The 13,137-nt window shown below is 43.9% G+C and overlaps 1 protein-coding gene across 11 annotated transcripts in view; it reads right to left on the minus strand.

The window, feature by feature from the left end:
- nedd4l (NEDD4 like E3 ubiquitin protein ligase) overlaps positions 1 to 13,137 on the minus strand; it is a 29,585-nt gene that overhangs the window by 4,688 nt on the left and 11,760 nt on the right. For 2 of the 11 annotated variants that reach the window (XM_052051285.1, XM_052051279.1), the window contains 17 exons: positions 11,941 to 11,976; positions 11,256 to 11,306; positions 9,938 to 9,999; positions 9,662 to 9,764; positions 9,201 to 9,355; positions 8,976 to 9,114; positions 8,429 to 8,617; positions 7,905 to 7,982; positions 6,754 to 6,813; positions 5,281 to 5,418; positions 4,696 to 4,887; positions 3,056 to 3,253; positions 2,836 to 2,913; positions 1,811 to 1,825; positions 724 to 778; positions 554 to 612; positions 181 to 246 (listed from right to left, as the gene is read on the minus strand). In XM_052051285.1, coding sequence (XP_051907245.1) covers positions 181 to 246; positions 554 to 612; positions 724 to 778; positions 1,811 to 1,825; positions 2,836 to 2,913; positions 3,056 to 3,253; positions 4,696 to 4,887; positions 5,281 to 5,418; positions 6,754 to 6,813; positions 7,905 to 7,982; positions 8,429 to 8,617; positions 8,976 to 9,114; positions 9,201 to 9,355; positions 9,662 to 9,764; positions 9,938 to 9,999; positions 11,256 to 11,306; positions 11,941 to 11,976 — 1,674 coding nt within the window. The remainder of the gene's footprint in view (positions 1 to 180; positions 247 to 553; positions 613 to 723; positions 779 to 1,810; positions 1,826 to 2,835; positions 2,914 to 3,055; positions 3,254 to 4,695; positions 4,888 to 5,280; positions 5,419 to 6,753; positions 6,814 to 7,904; positions 7,983 to 8,428; positions 8,618 to 8,975; positions 9,115 to 9,200; positions 9,356 to 9,661; positions 9,765 to 9,937; positions 10,000 to 11,255; positions 11,307 to 11,940; positions 11,977 to 13,137) is intronic. The other 9 variants (XM_052051287.1, XM_052051282.1, XM_052051286.1 and 6 more) reach the window with 7 other exon arrangements.

The raw sequence follows: 13,137 nt of genomic DNA on the forward strand, positions 1-13,137 counted from the left end.
TCAACAGTAAGACCCCCCATCAGTAGAAAATAATGATTTGAAGTGTTGATTATGAAAAAAAAAAAAACAGAACCAATACAGCCATGAATACTCAATGAGATCCAAAGACGACGGGAGGCCTCTGCAATCAAGCATCACCATGGAATCTTGGGAGGTTTTCCATTGCAATTATATACTTACCGGTTTCTTTAGCTTCTTCCGAAAGTAGTCATACTTTTGCTTGAACTCTCGGGAATATGGAACAGCCTGCGCAAGAGACAAAAAAAAAAGCAGCTTCAAAACCCCACCAGCATCCTTATGAATGAATGAGTGCGGACAATTTAACAGTGGTACTCTTGCCACTTGCACTGGAATCACCCAAAAACTGTATACCGAACTGTACTGCTTGGTGGAAACATGGTTCAAAGTGCCAACATGAGAGAAATGACCCTCAGGCGTAGGAATGCTAAGTGACTTAAGTGACAGTCTGACAGCAGGAGGGCAAAAGTGTGGAGAGGAGTGTGTGTCAATTCCAGCGCATGGAAAACATCAGCACAGAGTGGAAACTACTCACGGGTCCAGTGATAGCAGGACTCTGAAGGCGAGGGTCCTCCCACTGTGTGTTCTTTGTGTCTAGATGAGAAAAAAAACAAACATTGGAAATTCAGAAATGCATTACAAGATTAGTAAGCGCTACAAGGCCCATTGAGGGATGGAAAATATGATTCTCAAGTGTCGTCTTACTGTGGTCAATGTAGAAGGTGCGTCCATCTGTGTGAACTCGCTCTTCCCACCCGGGCTACAAAGATAAAACAAAATGGTGGATGACAAGGGTGGAAAAAAAAACAAAACAAAAACAAGCACAACCACCATTTAAAACAGGCCATGCTCAAATAGTCATTCAAATACGTTCTTTATTTCAGGCTTGATTGAACTCTCCCCAAAAGAAAACGTCAATAGCAAAGCTCAATCAAACACACCAAAAAGACAGTTGATGTTCGCTTTTCAAACGATCGCTCCTATTTGAGTCGGGACTGCAAAAACACAACAGATACCACCACACATGACACAGAGAGGGCTCATCACCACGAGTATCACCACCGGCTTCCGGTTCGTAACGGAGAACTATCACTTAAGAGCTTAACAGTCACAGGCCACACACGTTCTCACCCAGCACCGGAAGTCAGGCAATTCAAGTCAGGATATAAAGGGGAGAGTGCTATTTATTTATTTTAATTGTTTTAATTGGGAATGGGAAGGGGTGGGGGGGGGGGGTTCTTAAAAAAGGCCAAGTCTACATTCTCAGCGGACACATGCAGTTCCAACGTTTGGTTTGAAGTTTGCCTCCCTGTAAAACTGCCATCCTACATATAATATGCATGCCTAACTGACATTTGTACTCTGGAAGTAATTATTCCACAAATAAATACCGTAATCTCATTTTTTTTCTTTCTTTTCTTCAGTGAGCCAATTTGGACGCCCACCGTCAAGGCACCACTGAACATTCGTCACCCTTCTTGCTAAAAACTGCACAGGGTGCTTTTGTCCCTCAGTTGATACAGTTACACAGACATGGCGTAATCTTAGAGGCCCCCGGGAGAGAGCCAAACGGGAGGGGTGCTGGTGCAGAGGCCGTGCGGAGAAAGAAAGCTGGAGGGGGGGATGGAAAATTAGGAAGAGGTCAAACCCATTCATGCTGGCCAGAAGAGAGAACGAGAAATACAATGAAAACAGAGAAAAGAAAGCGTAGCGCTGTCCGCAGGCATGACGTGACCACAGCGTGGCAGACCAGACAGGTAGGTAGGCAGGCAGAGGGAGGGAGCCGACCAACCTCCTCTGGTAGGTGCTGCCCAACACACACGGCCCCAGGGGGGGTTGGGGAGTGCGGAGGAAGTAGTGGACATTATTAGATCCACCCGAACAGAAGAGAGCAATAAGAGAACATACACACGCATGCGCACGCCAACCACGCACACTGTGAATCGTCACATTGTGGCGCTACTGTAATGCTAGCTCCCTTTTCACAACAATCCCATTTCCGGACCACACACACACAGCCGGTGTTGCGTCTTTTCTCACAGCACTAAAAAAGGAAATGCCTTGCACAGCCTGATGGTGAGACAGCACCTTAATCACGGGCCTCGAGACATCAAACGCCGATAAAGTCATACAGTCGGAAAAAAACATGACGCAACGCAAGGTTGAACATAATCACTTGATATCATACAGATGCTAATCTTGCTCGGTGAGGATCTACATAATTAGCTTTGTCTTTTAGTGATGCCACTACATGGCACAACCGGTGATGGCAAAGAGGACGAGGAAGTTATTGTGATGTAGCGGTTGACGAAAGCAATATACTCATGTTCTGGCGACTCAGTACAATATAGTCAAGTCAGTGAGGAGAATAATAATTAGGGACGGGCGAGTACCAAGACCAAGCATCAAGTTGGGCTGATACCTTGGAGTACAGTACAACTGTATCAAGTAGTGGTTGTATCTGTGATTTGCTGAATGCGCATGGCCAGAAGTCATGAGTCTGAGTCATAGATAAGAAAGTCTGAGTCATATTTTGCATTAGAAATGTTATGTAAATAAAATACTTTGGGGACTTTTGAACAGTCTAAAATAATAATAAAATAATGAAAATAAAAGTACCCAATTATTTTGTGATTAGATGGTCGAGGGCTCGAAGGCAGAACGTGCGCCTCCCAGCACATTCATCGATGAGAATAATGATCAATTAACTGATTAATCGTTGCGCAGCTCATGTACAACTATACTTGTAAAATATGGTTTCTAAAGACTTTGTTTGAGGGTCCATTGTAAACATCACAAGCAACAACATGTACTTACAGGAAGCGGGCCGAGTTCACCAGGCTCCATGGAGTTCTTATTTCTCATATGGACCGGATACTTTAACCTGGGATCCTCCTAGTTTGTGGTGTGAGAGTAGGGAGGGAGAAGGGAATGAGCAGAGAAATATTTTCCATTGTAGTTCATTCATTTTTATTTCAAGTTGAACTTTAAAAGACAAATTAAGAGAAAATCGAATCGAAGAAGCAGTGATACCCACCCAGGTGGTGGTTCTGCTGTTGTGGTCGATGAAGAAAGGCCGTCCGTTGGGGGCTATCCTCATCTCCCAGCCCGGCGGTAGGAAGCTCTGCTGGGCCTTGTGCTGAGACTTGGGTGAGCTGTAGGGCGACGGCTGCGGGGACTGAGGGTTGGAGAAGGTGTCTTTCACTGCCCGCCGCGCCTGGATGTTGTTGGCCCCCTGAATGAAAACAATTATAAAGAGCAAGGAACAACATCAGTCCCAACAGTCCAAGACAAGACTTTTAAATACAATCGAAGCTGGTATGGTCTGTATGGACTAATTTAAGTTTAATACTCCACAAACAAAAGAGTATAATCATGTTCTTGAGAAGGCTTGAAGAGAATCATTCGTAGCAATAGATGAGTGTGCCGATTGAAATCAGAAATGATTCCACTACACAACAGGAAGTTTGTGATAATTTGCAACAACAACACCAACAACAAGAAACAAAAATCAATTCTCACCATGCAGCAGAAGAAGAGCTTTTCTCTTTCAGCCAAATTGTGCAAATGTTATTTGGCTGTCCCAGCGGGAGGGAAACCAAGTGATCCCCCCCGGTTGAAAATATCACGCCGCAGTGAGTAAAACTTTACCTAGCCCCCAACCTCACAAAAAAATAATGAAAACGACATTTTCCCGAAAAGCTGATTTTTGTACTTACCGGACAATTAGCAATGTTAAGAATGGTAATGATTCGCTGCATTTAGCTTCCCATCACTTTTAATTAAGACAGACATTTTCACTAAAAGCTGGCATTTACACTCACAGGACAATTAGCAAGACGAAGAATGGCACTGAGTGACTGCATTTGACTTCCCATCACTTTTAATGAAGAGAGTCAGTGCTAAAAAGTCACACTGACTTTGGCAGGCAGTTAACTTCATGTGCTTCTACTCGTTTTTTTTATAAAGCACATCAACCACACAAAGACTAATTAGTGTTCAATCATCACAAAGGAATCCCTCATGATTACACTCCGATCTGCACTTGACATGAGAAAACGTGTTAATTAACACAACACAGTCTAATCTGAATGTTCTAATTATGTTCCTGTTTTTTTTTTTCCACTCTGACTTTGACAGCGCCTTTTTATCATACAAACTTTCACACACCTTAATTAAATCTCCACCAGGTCAGCTCTCTTGGTAGTTTGCCAGTTAGTGACAAAGACCCAATGCCATCTTAATTGGCCACATTTCTATGATGCATTTACCATGGCAATGCAAGATTCGATCGAAATAGCAAGTGTTCCTTTGACAACCTCAAGAGTACAGAAAAAAAAAAATCACCGGCAAACGCATTCTCCAGAGCGAAGATTGTTATTACACAACAGTGGAAATGAGGAGAACTAGTTTAAGCAGGGGACACTAAGATAACTGAATAAAAGAGGTGAGGATTATGGGTCATTTTATTAGACAAAGGGTGGAAAACCTTGATTTTCTAATTTAATTCTTCGATATGATGCTACAGTTGATGACTTGCTTGTCATTATATAATGTGAACATTAAAACAGTTCCTCTTAGGTTATGCATTTGGCAACATATGGCCCGCAGGCTGCAGATTCCCCACCCCTGTTCTAAAGGGGTTGCGGTGGACTGGGATGGGGGACTACATCTCACCTCCAAGGGGGTAGAGAGGGTGACAGTGGGGGAGCTGAGGCTACGTGGTCGTCTGACTTGGGGCTCATGGAGGTGGTTGTTGGAGGCATTAGAGGAGGCATTGGAAGAGGGGGAGGGGGCAGGTGTCAGGGCAGAGGTCGCTCCCGACGGTGACGCGGCGCCCGCTGAGGTGCTAGGTCCATCTTCAGTCAGCTGCCGGGGAGAAAAGCACTTTTGAGATTAAGACGGGTTGGAAACTAACGTGACACATGCCGCTTTCCCACTCAACGGACGAGTGCGGCAGGAAACTGCAAAAAAACAGATGCACAGACACAAACAATACCACCAGGATAAAGAGATATATTAGACACCCATCGCTGACGAGACTGGACAGAAAACCATGGGGGAAAGGAACGCAGGAATGAGAAGACACGGCTCTGATCGGGAGTGTCAGAAAACACTTGACAAGAGAAGACCCAGAGGTGTGCACATGAAGAAAAAAAAAGAAACAGGCTGCACACAAGGCTGAGAACAAGAGGATAAAGAGAATCACGGCCATGACGATGTCGACGCAAGTTCAGCTCCCGCCTCCTTGACCTGCTGTACCTGCACAATTGGCCTAGTCCAGGTAGTGGTGCGGTTGTTATGGTTGACGTAATAAGTTCTCCCCTTGCCGTCCTTCCGCTCCTCCCATCCAGGGGGTAGGCCCGGGGTGGTCAGGTTGAACACGGCCGCTGTGGGAGACTGGCTCCGCCCGGCGTGGAGAGAGAGCAAAAATAAACGTGTCAGAGAAGATCGGAAGGTGAGGCCTCCAGGAGGGAAATGTAATCTGTTCGAATAGCAACGCAGAGGCACGGAAGGGACAACCCTATGTCAGTTGAGTCAGCCAGTCCTCCATCAAGCGCCTTCAGCTGGTACAGAATGCCGCTGCTCGCCTCTTGACTGGTACTCGTAAGAGGGAGCATATAACTCCTACTTTGGCATCCCTTCACTGGCTCCCCATTCATTTTAGAATTATTTTTAAGATCCTCCTCTTTGTTTTCAAATCTCTGAATAATCTCGCGCCACCTTACCTCTCTGAGCTCATACGCCCCTACACCCCTGCCCGGCGCCTCAGGTCTGTGGACCAGTCTTTGCTAGACGTACCAAGAACTAAACTGAGGCTCAGAGGGGATCGAGCCTTTTCTGTTGCTGGTCCATCTCTCTGGAATGACCTCCCACTGAACATTCGGCAAGCCTCCTCGCTGCCCATCTTTAAATCCCTCCTCAAAACTCACTTGTATTCTTTGGCGTTTGACTCAGCATGACTTAGATTTGCTATTGGTTTTACTGCTTGGTGCTTTCTACCGCCTTATTACTTATTACTTATTACTGATTCGTCTTACTGTTTATTGTATATGTTAAATCGCTCCATGTACAGCACTTTGTATGCAGCGATGGCTGTTTGAAAGTGCTCTATAAATACTGTTGACTTGACTTGACTTGACTTGAGGGGTACTGCAAAATATCATGATGGTGGTCACTTTTGACATTTGCAGTTTTTTATGTTTCATTCCATTTGTTTGGAGATAAATGCTTTTTGAACAGACAGCAATGAGTCAGTGTTTCATCCAACCATCATTATGGAATTTAGGGAATTAAAAAAAATATTTTAGAAAAGGCTATGCATGCACAAAGTGTACATTTTTTTGGTAAGTTACACAGATCTTGTGATCTACACATCGTTTTTTTCCCCTGACAATTGCATAATATGATGTCCTACTACTACAATTCCCACCGCTACAATATTCTGACCTTAAAAATGACGATAGTAAAGACAGGAACAACACAAGAAAAAAAATCATAAATACAGTATCTGTAGTCAGTGGGCAGATGCACAAATAAAGTGACATACAAAACAAGAGACAACATTACTACAATGCAACAGTTTCAGCGTGGCCTTCTTTTCGTGTATGCAGTATTTGAGTCAATCTCGAGGCAAATATTTTTCACGTTGTTTCTAAAGACTGTCCGATGCTGATCTGAAAGTATGAAATAAAAAGGTGCAGAGTTTGTATTGTACATAAACTGAGACATTACCGTGGTATCCTCACCACCTGAGACAGTTTGAGCTCTGGTTCTTCTGGAATGGGAACGCTGCTGGTGGCAGACAACAGTATTGTCAGGAGGGGGCATTAATAAAATGGGCAAAGGAGGGTCTTTATGGTGGGGGCAGCTTATTTGAGGAGACACTGAAGAGACAAAGGGTGGCGACAGAAAGTGATTGTGCTTGGGAAGGGATCCGACTTTTTGGGTAAGGGAGAAAAAAAAATAAATAGTTGAGGGAATTTTGGATATTGATTGTGAAGTGGATCAAAGGTACTGCAGTTGTGATTGGTTGATTCAGATTATGGAAAGAAAGGGTACAGAGAAAAACAACATTTACAAGTATGTCACAATTTAAAAAGTGAAAGTGAATTTAAAAAAAAAAAAACATCAGTGGAAAAATTGAGGTGTTTCTTTTCCTATTTGTGATTGCGGAATTAGGTGCGGAAATATGATCTCGAGGTATCCTTGACTGTATTTCATGCAGGGTCATTTTACAGCATGTGTACATGTTTGTATATTTCAACGTTTTTCCCCCCAAAAATTACTCTATTATACATGTGCAGCAAATGCCTCCTAAACCTGAACAACATTGCAGTGGTGGTAGCCCGGCTGAGGATAGCAAATATCTGCCTGATTACACCACCCACAAATGGCTCGTCATTGTTGCTGACATCAGCACTTGTAGTACTCCTTTGTTCAACAGCTCTGTGACTCAACTGTGCGACAGCTTCAAAAATCATGTGACTGTCGGATTTGGAGCCTGTGACACATGACTTAAAATTTAAGTCATCCAAGTCTCACATGAGAGTTTCAAATTGGAATGGTCAGAGTGGTGAAGAACAAGTATTTCCTTCAAAGTCAGCAATAAAGACAGGAAGGAAGCGGTAAGGTAATCCTAGTGAGGCAAGAAGGAAGAATGGTACAATAAGAGGGAAAAGTGAAGAGTTAGCAGGTGAAAGTGGGATTCATGTGTTGTTCACCCACAGCACCGACAATGGAGATGTGAAGGAAAAGCCTAAAGAAAAAAAAAAGCCCTCAGGGGACAATGAGAGTGCTCAACAGTCACGGAACAGAGAAAGGGAGGAAGTGACACAAGAGAGGCGGCGGGACGGACGGAAATGCGAGCGTTGGGAAATATTTACCGCAAGAGGAGGAGGTTGGGCCTGATCGCTAACGCCATCAGTCATACTGGAGGAGCGCAGTCGGTTTGATAGCTGGGTCTGTCGAGATGAAGACATTTGAAAATCTTTCACAAGTGGCTACAATAAGCAGTTTACTCCAATTTGCTTGGATTTTACAACAGTTAACGGTGAATCCCTGTTTGCCGCAGGGGGGTTCCAGACTCATTCTTGACTGACAGTGTTTATGTTTTGTTTTCCCAGTTATCAATAAAGTTATCCAATGTGTCAGGGCCTTATAAGTAAGTACACCGTGAAAACCCACAGAAAACGAACCCCCCCCCCCCCCCCCAACCCCCGATACATCGGGAGATGTGAACAATGAACTGCAAATATGTCGAAGGAACACGCCTGATGGGAAACGGTTCATTTTTTTGGAAAAAGTCATAGAAAAAGCTAAACACCTACTGAGAAGTTTTTGACCCACTGCCATTCAACTTTAAAGACAGCCCTTTAAAAAAATAACGTGAGGTGGTTTGAGTTCTCACCAGAACAGTGCTGGGCCCAGGCACTTCGCCATTGGTGTCGGGGGTGAAAGACAGCCTCAGGCTCAAATCGTCAGAGAATTCCTGGGGGACGGGCGTCGGCGGGGGCTGTGGGGTCATCATGGATGACGTGCCCGGATGGGACTGGGCCAGGCTGTCATTAGGTTCTTCCTCCGTAATTAGCTCCCAGGACTACAGGCGGAAAGTAAGAGATTCAAGCAGAACAGAAGAAATAATAACACTACTGATAAGAATGACTTTTAAGATTATGGGATGAACTCAAATTAAAGTGAATTTTTGGTACACTTTCCAATTGAATGAATATAGGGACATTTAGCTCCTGGTGGGAGGATTTTTGATGCAAAAAGCAAAAGAAAAACATGTCCAGAGTTGGCTGAACCGATGTCGTGTGAGGTTCACAGATGCCTTCAGTGATGTGATGCATGAGCAGCAGTCAAAACTGTGAATTTCATTTCTCACTTTTGTTGCTGATGGTGTCCCTCTAATACGTTCTCATTTCTGTGCTTGTGTGTGTAGAATCCGTTCTCACATTGTCAATAACATCCCGCGGCTCCATGTGCTCGTTCTCCAGGTCCTCGCTGATGTGGCGTCTTGAACGGAAGACACGATGTGCCTCCTGGTGGATCTGACGCTGGCGATTGTCACTCTCAGTTTCTGAAATCACGTCCCTTAACATGGGATTGAAAATTAATTTTAAAAAATCATGCTGGTGAAGGTTACGCAAAGCACACATGAAGAAGGAGAGGAAGAGTACATGTTGGAGGGCCGTTTCCACTGCGTGGAACGATTGTTGTGGTTGACATAGTAGGTGCGTCCAAGGTTGTCCACCTTCTCTTCCCAGCCTGGCGGCAATGGTGGCAACAGCTGTTGGGGTCGCTGCGAACCCGAATCCGCAGGCTCATCCCACCCCTGAAATGAAATAGTCATTCATTTTTGGACATATGGCAAAATGGACTCGGTCACATTTATTAACCTCACGGAGATCAATTTCTGGTAGTTGAAAATCTTAAATGGATGGCGACATTTGGAATATCAAACGACGCTAAAGCTACTAGCTCATAAAACATTGAGAGCTCAGTTGAGAGCCCAGAATGCTGATTTTAATCTATTTGTTTCGTGGAGGGGAATCCCCTAGCTTAAATATCAATTTGCAAGGATGACTGCGTTAAAGCCAAGTCAATAATAACAATAAATAAACTCCATGCCTGAGTTTACCTCTGCCTCCTCCCTCATGTCCCCAGCTTCCTCTTCATGTCCTCCTTGTTTGGGCAAATAGGCCATCTTCAGACGCAGGTAACCCTTCACTCTAGACTTGTGACTTGTATACAACAATAAACAGGAATGAGTAGATAAGATAAAATGGCCTATCAATTAGAATAAGGTGAACAACAACATGTTCCCCAAACCCCCCAAAACAAATCAATAAAAACATAACATCTATTTTCACCCCTTTGTTGCCACATTCTGTTGTCTCATCCGGATGATACTAACCTCCTGGGTCGTAACAGGAAGTCCTTAAACGTGTAGGGGCGCTCCAAAGCGGGGTCCTCCGTCTGCAAATCGTGAGTATTTTTTAATTTTGTTTGTTTCTTTTGGGATGGGCATAATAATCAAGAGTCGCGGCTCTGGATTACGTGGCTCTGAGCGTCACACTGGAATGAGGTTGTGTAATGCCTCTCTGGTTACACATTGGAAAAACAGAAACGCTACTTTGCGATTCTCAGCAGTCTGCCAAACGGTTTTCAGTCGATGCAAATACTCTGCAACTTTTTCAGAGGTGTGACAAAGAAATGATGCATACATTTAACACCCGTGCCTTGTGAATGAATGTGTCGGTTTAAATGGAAAATCCACATACAGTCTTGTTAAAATATGATCCTATCCTAAAATGAATCCAAATTAAGAGTTTATTTAGAGCCAATGGAATCAAATGTAGTCAGATTAAATTTCACAGCGGTATAAACATATGAGGATTGAACAGATTAGGACTATACGGGAAAAATAGAGATGGGCATCAATAGATAAATCAAAGATTAAGAATTAGCATTGCAGATTTAATTAATCAATTGATCATCCCTTGTAAAGTGACAAAAAATAATAATAACCAACGGAAACCAACCACATTCACATATGCAAACTTTAAATATTCTCAGATCTCTATGCGTGTGTGTACACATTAAAACCCGCTGCATCTCTGGTTTTAGAACCGGTTATATCACCAAAGTCTGCATTTTCCCACTGAGATGATGTAAATTCGACTGAGGTGTTTTTTTCCCATGCGGTCCAAATCGGGGACAGTCGCCGTATTGTTTACATTCTAGACATCTCCCTGTCTTGCCAAACAGGGAGCACCGCTCGACTATTAAAGCAACAACAAGAAGCTACTTGCGTGAGCAATTTCCTAAAACCAGAGACACTCCCGGCTTAACAGAAGCAGAACTGAATGAAAAAGATAAAGAGTACCAGAGCATCTAACAAAGGTCTAACGACCCCAATCCGATGATTTGAATTTTCTTCTATTTTAACATGTACCTTTAAGGTGAGCCGGAAAAAGACTGATGTGCAAAAGGTGTCAACACAGGGTAGCAACAACATTATGGTCAATAATACCTGGGAAAGTTGGGAGAGGTAGCAGACAACGGACTGGACGTACGTATATATAGTATACCGAGTTTGAAGGAAATTTTGAGGAGGAAGGGGAACCAAATGGTTTAGCTGTTAACACTGCACTGCTGCATAATTAGCTAAATTGTGTGACTTGAACGGTGTAGTGCAAATACAGCTAAAGAGAAACACACACAGAACTCACCGGCAAATGACTAAGAGGAACGTCCACTTGTCCTAAGAAATCATCTCTGGTCTAGAAAAAGAACAAAAAGAAGGTCAGGAGGAACATTAAGTTTTTGAGGTCTAACAACAATTCCAACAAGGGAAGAGAAAGGAAAACCACAGTGAGTGTTTAGGTTTTGCGAGATTGCCAAGGAGATTGAAAACAAAAAACAAAATACAGCAACAATTTGTCAAAGGGAAAGTTATTGATTTCAAGGATCTCCCAAAATAACCTCTGGCCCTTTTTTTATGAGCATCTGCTATCGATGCAAAACAGCAAATTTGCTTGGAAAAACATCTTTATCAGGATCGGATCACGTGACAGCACTTTTATATCTGTCAAGGAGCAGAGTTTTTAGACGTGTCCAAGACAGAAGGCTCAGTCTATGTAAGTCTTTGGTATCAGAAGCCCCATAAACCCAGAGAGGAACATTCAACTGCAACACGGAAGCCGCATTAGCCAGACAGAGGAAGAAGAGGGCTGTTGCCATGACAACACCAGGAATAAAACCAGGGAAGAAGGCTTGAGGCAAATAAAAGGAAACCTGTAGATTTGTCCATCCCTTTGCTGTAATTAACGCAGACTGCAAAGAGGGGGAAAAAAGGGGGGGAGGAAATGATGGCGAATGATTGCGCTGCACAACAGTTGACCCTTCGAAGATTACCTGTCCGATGTGGAAAAGCCCATTCTTGGTAGAGGCCTGTATGTGGGACATAACTGATTTAGATGGCAGACGTCACAGACATGCGTGTGAAGAGATCGATTTTGGAGCATCGAAGCGCATTGAAAGTTTCGCCGCTCGATAGTCAACCTTTGTAGTACTATTCAAACTTCAGGAGGTAAACGGGTGGGCTAGTGCCATATTTGTTGTCGGACTCATTTATGCTCAACCGGGGTATAAAAATAAATGCCTGCTTTTCAAATGGTGTGAAGTCAACCCAAATTCTCCTGAGATAAAAAAGAAAAGGATTTCTCATGGAGGTTACATTTGAGGCTGAGGCTGTCACAACATTTACCAAAACGCTTTCTGCTGGCGCTGCAACCCCGTGGTCCGTATTCTTTATGGTTCCAGCACCTACACCTTCATTCTGGCAGATAATCGCGTCCGAGCGGGCCCGAGTACTGCCTGAAATTGTTGAGAGGGAAGAGTGGGCAGGCGTACCCAGCCTTATCATCCTCCTCTAGTGTGGCATAACGTTCTTAACAGACCAGGAATCCAATGGTGAAAGGCGAGTCACACGGGCAATGCTTGTCGGCTATGATAGCATAAATATGTCAACAACAGATGAGTGACTCTCACACATCTAAACACACAAACCTTTGAGCGGTTTTTCAGATGTGGAAAAGAAAAAAAGCCACAGTATCACAGTATCTGCTTTCATTTCCTAAACCAAATGGAAAATCTACTAAGTGACTGCCAAACTCCCCAAACGGTGACTCATAAACCCCATCTTAACTAGAAGTAATGTGTCACGTGTCCGTTCTATCATTCACCTCACACTTTGTTTTGAAAAGCAGCCTATGAATAAAACCTAAGTGAATAATGCTTTCAGCGCTGTCGGGGTGGCTGGAATTAACGTCAACACTGCCATCCCTCGAGCTCGCTCGAAAAGTAACACATTAAAACAGGCCGTTTCGTGACGTCAATAAACAGCCCGCACAACGGCACCCTGGGGAGACGCGGCTGTTTTTTGTGTCCTTTAACGCAGGAGAGCATTTTAAGCTGCGGGTATGTGTATGTGGTGGGCTATAATTGCAGAGTCATCAAAGGGTCACAGTTGAGCCATGCAGCTGCCTCCCTGGGCCAGGTTACACTCAGGGTTGGGAGGGTGTCGCCAATGATCAACAGCATGAGGGATGG

The sequence above is a fragment of the Hippocampus zosterae genome, chromosome 18 (genome assembly GCF_025434085.1).
Source record: "Hippocampus zosterae strain Florida chromosome 18, ASM2543408v3, whole genome shotgun sequence".
NCBI classification, from domain to species: Eukaryota; Metazoa; Chordata; class Actinopteri; order Syngnathiformes; family Syngnathidae; genus Hippocampus; species Hippocampus zosterae.